The sequence below is a fragment of the Eurypyga helias genome, unplaced genomic scaffold (genome assembly GCF_000690775.1).
Source record: "Eurypyga helias isolate BGI_N326 unplaced genomic scaffold, ASM69077v1 scaffold8495, whole genome shotgun sequence".
NCBI lineage: Eukaryota > Metazoa > Chordata > Aves > Eurypygiformes > Eurypygidae > Eurypyga > Eurypyga helias.
In genome coordinates, this window is record NW_010252186.1 from 5677 (window position 1) to 13590 (window position 7914).

Consider the following 7914-nt stretch of genomic DNA (forward strand, 5'->3'; position numbering starts at 1 on the left):
TTAGGATTGTTTCAGGCCAAGATCGCCATGCAGAAACAGATTCTGTAAAACTTAGCGGGATGGGGTTAGTAATTTTTCAGCCCGTGGCGTTTAATCGCGTTGTTCCTAAAGGCGTGCAGGCAAGAGACCTGGACTGCAGTTCTGGGAAAACGGGAGTCAAACACGTCGAGACGTAAACAAACAAGAAAGCAACACGCTGCGTTGCCATAACGCGGTTAAACTCCGCGTCCTGCTAACTGAAGTTCTGCTGCTTGCGCCAACAGGCTCCTGCTCTCCCCCCGCCACAACGTGAACACAACCCGTGCCCTCCCCAAAACCCTTCCAGCTTCGGCACAGCTCTACGGGACGTCAAACGGCTCAGGATTTAGCCTGCGGCAGTTTCACTTGGGGACGCAGCTCCTACACAGCAACAACAGCACTTTGGGATTTTTTTTTATAACTGAGAATTTAGGTACCAATGCACGCGTTAGACATTAAAAAAACCCACCAAAAAACTCCCACAAAAAAACACAAACCCAAAGCCACCCCGAACTCCTCAGCTTCATTTCAGAGCAGTGAAAAAACAGCACTGACTTACGTGCCTGAGCATTTACATGGTAAATACACAGCAGGAAACCGCGAGGCCTTGGAGAGAAGCTTTTGAGAAGCAAGAACTGATGACACGGCCCAATGAAATTACTCCTGGAATGCTGATGGAGAACTGTCTTGATTCAATAAAAAAACACCTTTTCTTCAAACTGCTCTCATCTTGATTTTCTTGATTCAGTAAAGAAACACCTTTTCTTCAAACTGCTCTCACCCGGCTGAGTAACTCCTGAGTAACTCTAGCTGCTTCTTAACAGGAGGGCAATTATTCTTCAGCACCTTTATTTCTACAGCTGACAGTTTCTACGCAAGTCTACAACTGCTTTGGCGTGGTGTGCTGTCTCGGAACACAGCACGTTCTCCTCACGCAGCCAACAATCCCATAAATACTTTTAGCAACAGGCTTCACCGTCTGGCAGGTTTGGGCATTATGTAGACTTTGACGGGCTTGCTGAAGGGAATGGTCCCCTCTATGCCATTTTCCGGTTGCGGGAGAGCCTCCAAGCTCTCATTCCAGGTAGATTTAGGAATTTTAGTAGATGCCTTGCTCCTGTTGGAATTGTAAGCCAGCAGCAACCGCACTTCGATCTGACACGGCTCTGTGGAGAGAAGAAAAGAGAACCACCTAAACAAGACTGTCATCACGCAGCGATCGACCAGCACGGAGTGAAATTCCCTCTCACGTACGCCGGGTAAAGCGCAGAGCTGCTCTGGGCTGGCCAGCATCCAGAAAACACAACTCTGCCGTGACGTTCAGCACAGCAGGACTAAGCATTGTTTTAGGTGCCTTGCTCGTGGATTTGTACTGATGGCAGGATCAAGTAAATCCAGATGGTGTCTGATAAGACTCACAGCACAGAGGATGACTTGAAATTTCTCTTCTGTTGGGGGTTTTTAAACTGCAAACCAGCCTTTTCCCAGCTTTCACCATCTCAGAAGCCAGACAGACATTCCCAATGCTGTCCATAATATGATTTCACTTTGTTCTTCTCCCAATGGTCATGAAAACCAGACTTTCAGTCTACACAGCATGACTGAGCAGTATGCTGGACTATATCCCCATCAAAGTTTTCCTTTCTAGACTGAAAAACATGATTCCTTCAGGTTCTCTGTATCGACTTCTGCTGGCTTTGACTGGGATAAGGATAAGTTTTCCTTCACAGAATCACAGACTGGTTTGGGTTGGAAGGGACCTTAAAGACCACCTAGTTCCAACCCCCTGCCATGGGCGGGGACCCCTTCCACTAGACCAGGTTGCTCCAAGCCTCATCCAGCCGGGCCTTGGACACTTCCAGGGCTGGGACATCCACAGCTTCTCTGGGCAACCTGTTCCAGGACCTCCCCACCCTCTCCAGGAAGAATTTCTTTCTGCTCTCCAATCTCAATCTCCCAGCTTTCAGTTTAAACCCGTTACCCCTTGTCCTGTCACTACAGGCCCTTGTAAAAAGTCCCCCCCAGCTTCCTTGTAGCCCCTTCAGGTACTGGGAGGGGCTATAAGTTCTCCTCGGAGCCTTCTCTTCTCCGGGCTGAACAAGCCCACCTCCCCCAGCCTGTCCCCATGGCAGAGGAGCTCCAGCCCTCGGAGCACCTCCGTGGTCCCCTCTGGATTCACTCCAACAGGAGCATGTCCTTTTCATGTTGGGGGTCCCAGAGCTGGACGCAGCACTCCAGGTGGGGTCTCCCCAGAGCAGAGCAGAGGGGAAGAATCCCCTCCCTCACCCTGCTGGCCACACTGCTCTGGATACAGCTACAGCTTCAGAGTAGCTAAACTTTGGATTCATGACCAAAACGTTGTTGACAACACAGGAGTTTTAGCTGTTGCTGAACAGTGCAATACCCACTAGTTTTCTCACTCTTAGCCTTCTGATTCTCTCCCCAATCCCACCGGGGCCAGAGGGAAGTGATTGGTCACCGGGTGCTGTGTGGGACTCAACTGTATACGGTGTTAACTCACAACAGGGCCACATTACCGAAACCTAAATGAAACCTGCTGAAAGTCACGTAATTTTAAGATGCCCAGACCTACAGCAATACCCTAGCCGAGACACCACCAGCACCAGAAATAACCTTTTTCCACAGTTACTCCCCCAGTTCAGCTGACAACTCCCCGAGAGCCGCCTTTTTGCCATACTGTCTATTCGTAACTGGCAGTCGCCTCTATCGCTCCGCTGTCCATTAATCCCTGCTCTGTATTTGGGCATTCTGCTTCCTAAGCACAGCCTTTTAACGGCCTTCAGTACGTTTACATCTCTTGAATTAAGGCATTTTTAAATTGTGACCCTGTTCCTTGAACTCCTCCCTCCCAGCTCGGCATCCTCCCCATGTCAGATGTGCCGGGGTTAACGGATAAAGGAACGGCATGGGGAGACACAACGGAATCCCTTAGGGCCAGACTCAAAAGGCCCTTCCAGCGAATGCTGCAGAAGCAGAAATAAGGACTTAGTTCAGCTCCTTCTAGTATAGGATCAACCTTTAAATCCAGGTACTTCTACTCATAGAACAATACTGGTTTTCGTCTCCAAAGCAAAGAGCAGGATGAACGAGTACGCCGTGGAAGTGCTCTACAAAAAGGAGCACGTGAAAAGGACACGGCATTAAACCAAACTCTCTTGGTTAAAAAAAAACAACACCAAATCCTATTGAAAAACCCACGTTCAAATAAAAGTCAAGGGATTAAAAGAAAACAGGACAAAGCGAACAAATATTCACTGCTTTTGTTGTCTGAAGTCCAGAAGCCGACTACTGAAGCACTTCCACGGGGAAGCGCGAATGCCATCCCAGCCCGAATGCGACTGTTGGAGTTGCACATTTCCTCAGAGCTAAAGGGTGTATTTTTAGGGTATTAAAAGGGTGAAAGTTAAACCAGCTGTGAAATCGTACTGTTGAGCAGACACCATTCCAACGGTTCTCTGCTGTGCTCAAACACCCGTCTGATCTAACCCCATGAATTACGGGGAGTCGGTTTGCCGTGACTCCTCGCCTTAAATAAGGACGCAGACCGGACTCCTACAGCTAATCCTGCTCTGCGCAGAACCTCTGACCTCACCTTGAAGGTCTGCTCCCACCTAAAGGCTCCCAATGCCGGACGACTGCACACGCAGCCCCCAGCACGGGGCAAGCACCTTCTCTCCCGTGACAGCAGCACCTCCAGTCACCTACGGAGCAGCAGTGACCTGTCAACCAGGGAGATGAACGGCTCAACGGCTGTGAGAACAGCAATCTGAGCCATGCTACGAGTAATGCCACCAACAGCTGTGAACTCCACGATCTGCAAAGCCCCCAGGTCTGTGGGGAGGTAGGTCTTGGGTGGAGGAAGCTGGGATCAAGCAAGACACACTTTTTACTCAGAAAAGTGCAAGCAGCACAATCGTATGAACATGTATGGGTACCGTTACCTGTCCAGGCTGTGTGTGAGAGGTAAACCTGAGTTATCAGCCTGTGCCTCCCAGGACCGGGATTTCGGAAATCCGCTGGTTTAGGATGGATTAGCTGTGCTTGTCCATCGGGATACAATACCTACAGGAGGGGAAAACAAAAAGGAAACGACTGAATGACAACTGGACTGGGGATTCATACAGTGTGTGCTATTTGGTATTTACTGTTTCAGTTCGGAAGACAGGAAGGTGGCTCTGTCTTGGAGTCAGGAGTCCAGCTGCCCTAGATTTAACAGACACACACTGGCCATTCGGACCCACAACGCAGGCAGAAAAAGAAACAGAATCACAGAGTGGTTTGGGTTGGAAGGGACCTTAAAGATCATCCAGTCCCAACCCCCTGCCATGGGCAGGGACACCTTCCACTAGACCAGGTGGCTCCAAGCCTCATCCAGCCTGGCCTTGAACACTTCCAGGGATGGAGCATCCACAGCTTCTCTGAGCAACCTGTCCCAGTGCCTCCCCACCCCCTCCGGGAAGAGCTTCTTCCGGAATACAGTGACATCAGCTTCTTCCTCTGCATTGTGAAAAGAGGTTTTTGTTTCTTTGTTATGCAGTGAACGTCAGTGTTTTACTTGGCATCAGACACACCGACCTCCTCAGCTGAGTTTGAAATAGTGATTCCCTGAAGGAATCAGGAAGAAAGTTAAGTTGTAAATACAGCGAGCCTGTGTATCCCTGTACTGTTCAGAAGAGCTTTGTTAGCTCCTCCTTCTTCCCCTGCACGACCTGGAAGTTCACCAGCGTTTATTTGTGCATCTGTGTGTCCGTAACGTGCCCAGTGCAGGTGGAAGCACCGCGGAGCAGAGAACGGCATCAAAGCCCACAACGCAAACTGTCAGGAACCAATCACACAAGTCACCTCAGCGCCCCATATAAAGCCACTTTCTGAACGTGTGGCTAAAACCCAGAAACCCAACCCTGTTGGTAATAAGGTGTACAGTTATCTGCAATTCTGAGGTACTGACATCCTTAAGCAAACTCCCTCTGTGACAGGATCTCATTTGTACTGATGTCAAGCGACTGCTTACCTGAACTTTAACGGTTCCCTGGGGATCCTGCACGTGTTCCAGGGTTGCGTCAACATCCAGTGCCACTACCAACCCCGATGTAAACCTCAGGGGATTATCAGATTCGCCGGTAGGCTCTATGATATTTGCAGTAGCTCTGTGGAGCTGTTACAGGCAAAGCAGTTGGCAAAAACAAGGTTGGGGGAGAAGGAGGAAAAAAAGAAAAGACAATTGTTACTGTTCTTAATGGGGAAATTGTGCATCAACCTTGGATCATTGGAGATACTTGCAGGAATTAAGTTTTCTGTACGTTTAGCAGTAATCCTGAGGATGTTAGGTAAGAAGAAGAAAGCCTCTGGAGAATTAACACTTGGGACTGACCAAGAACCTGAATCCTAAAAGCCTCATGGTATGTTCATAATCAGCTGGATGATAAAACACTCTGCAAGGAAACTGCATTTTAGTTCTGCGTTAAACTGACCTGCTCTGGAAGAGGAAGGTGGAGGAAGGTACTTTGTCGCAGTGTTGTCTGAAGAATCTTGACCACTTCCGAAGGCTTGGATGTCACGAGTCTAGGCATTAAGTCCAGCAATTTATCTACAAAACTGCCTTGCATATGTGGGAGCTCAGAGATGAAACATCTGTGTTAAGAACAAATTAAACATCAAATACTTTCTTCAACAGTGTTATTTTCAGCCAAGGAACTTAATCCTTATCTTTAGTTTTAATAGCAGAATTAGGTATCGTGTAATCATGGAATCACAGAGTGGTGTGGTTTGGGTTGGAAGGGACCTTAAAGCCCATCTAGTTCCAACCCCCTGCCATGGGCAGGGACACCTTCCACTAGACCAGGTTGCTCCAAGCCTCATCCAGCCTGGCCTTGGACACTTCCAGGGATGGGGCACCCACAGCTTCTCTGGGCAACCTGTCCCAGTGCCTCACCACCCTCTCCGGGAAGAATTTCTTCCTGATGTCCCATCTCAATCTCCTGTTTTCAAGTTAAACCCATTACCCCTTCTCCTGTCACTACAGGCCCTTGTAAAAAGTCCCCCCCAGCTTCCTTGTAGCCCCTTCAGATACTGGAAGGCTGCAATAAGGTCTCCCCGGAGCCTTCTCTTCTCCAGGCTGAACAAGCCCAACTCTCTCAGTCTGTCCCCATGGCAGAGGTGCTCCAGCCCTCAGAGCATCTCCATGCCCTCCTCTGGACTCGCTCCAAAAGGACCATGTCCTTCTGCTGTTGAGGGCTCCACAGCTGGACGCAGCACTCCAGGTGGGTTCTCCCCAGAGCAGAGCAGAGGTGGAAAATCCCGTCCCCCATCTTGCTGGCCACACTTCTCTGGATACAGCCCAGGATACAGTTTGGCTTTCTGGGCTGCCAGCACACACAGCTGGCTCATGTCCAGCTAGAATATGTAGACTCCTCTTCTGAAGTGTGTCTGATGCGTAAGATAAAGATGATTTTGGCTAGTTATTTTGGAATTATTCGTTGTGCTCAAATTGAGGACATCAAGGGCTATGCAGGACTCACTTCTTAGGTCCTTCATAAATACATACCATAGCAGGCAAAGGAATCCAGATTCACAAAGAAGGAGGTTGAGGTGCCCAACAACAGCACATTAATGAGGCCCAGATACCGTAGGGATTTGTCTGCTCAGATTGCATGTGCAGCTGTAGTGCTATTTAGATAATAAGAGTACTAATTAAATGAGACTATGGGCAATTCCAGTGCTCTGCACTCAATCTCATTGTCTCCACAAAGAAACACAGCTGGATGAAAGCACTCCTTACAGCTTCTAACACACACACAGGATCTAACACACACCCAGTACACAATTTGTCTGACCTCCTGCTGCAGCAGTTTCCAGAATGGTTTTTCTCTACCGGTATTTATGAGTATTACTTACTACATCTGAAGAGTGAAATTTCAGCAGTTAAGTAGAATCAGCAGGGGAGAAAAAAAAAAAAAAGCCTAGTTCTAGAGGTGAAGAACAGAGAACAGAATCCGTTCTACAGCCTCTCACGAGTGCAGCATTTGGGTTTTTTTGTTCTTTATATAGAAGTAAAACTCGGCTACTACCCTACATCCCCACATGCAGAAGATGCTTCGTTAGAGTGAGTCACTGGTAGCATTACCAGCGACATTCCTGCCGTGCTCAGCAGTTTTGTAAGGTGAGGAAGTACTCATGGAATTTACCGAAAATAAACGCACTGTTTCTGTAGGGCCCCTCCACCCGTCCTTGGCAGGTCTGCTATTGCGCTTGTACCATCACCTACAGTTGAGTCTATAAAGCCTGGAGAGGATATCAGACATTCCCCAAACAGCTCCAGGTTCTAAGGCGCTAGAAGTGAAAGGTTTTCCAGTGGTTCCCCACAGGAGCTCGTAATCCATGACTGGAAGACTCCACCAGCAGCTCAGTAAGACAGAAAGAACTCTCTCCTCTGTAGATGGTGAGCGGGCTATGCAGGAATGTACATCCTTGTATTCCTATGGCTGCCCCCAGACAAACATCAACTGCCCTGTCACGGTATACAGCTAAAAATCTGGCACGCTGAGGCTGCACAACATAGAAACAGGAATTTGACATGTCCGAGCGTTCACAGGCAACCTTACAGCTCACTGACAAGATCTGCCATGATCCACATTCCTTTGTGGAATTCACCACTGTCTGCAGGAGTTCCCTTCCCAACAAAGAGCGATGAGTTTGGCTCATCCTGCGACTGAGTGCGAAGGAAAGATACAGAGCAAGCGAACAGTTCTGGTCATTAGCTACCAAACAAGCTAAACCGTAGGGAACGGGTGGATTGGGTTCCCTCTTCTTCTCATTTAACCAACCACAACTGTCGAGCATATGGATCACAAATAAATGGGAATTTAATCAGAACTA

The 7914-nt window shown here is 48.6% G+C and overlaps 1 protein-coding gene across 1 annotated transcript; it reads right to left on the minus strand.

Moving 5' to 3' along the window:
* Positions 1-926: 926 nt before the first annotated feature.
* LOC104510126 (integrator complex subunit 4-like) lies at positions 927-5609 on the minus strand. Its single transcript, XM_010152280.1, has 4 exons — positions 5511-5609; positions 5051-5194; positions 3981-4101; positions 927-1184 (listed from the first exon to the last, which is right to left on the minus strand). Exons 1-4 carry the CDS (start codon positions 5607-5609, stop codon positions 991-993), a joined length of 558 nt encoding a protein of 185 aa, XP_010150582.1. The 3' UTR covers positions 927-990.
* Positions 5610-7914: the final 2305 nt, after the last annotated feature.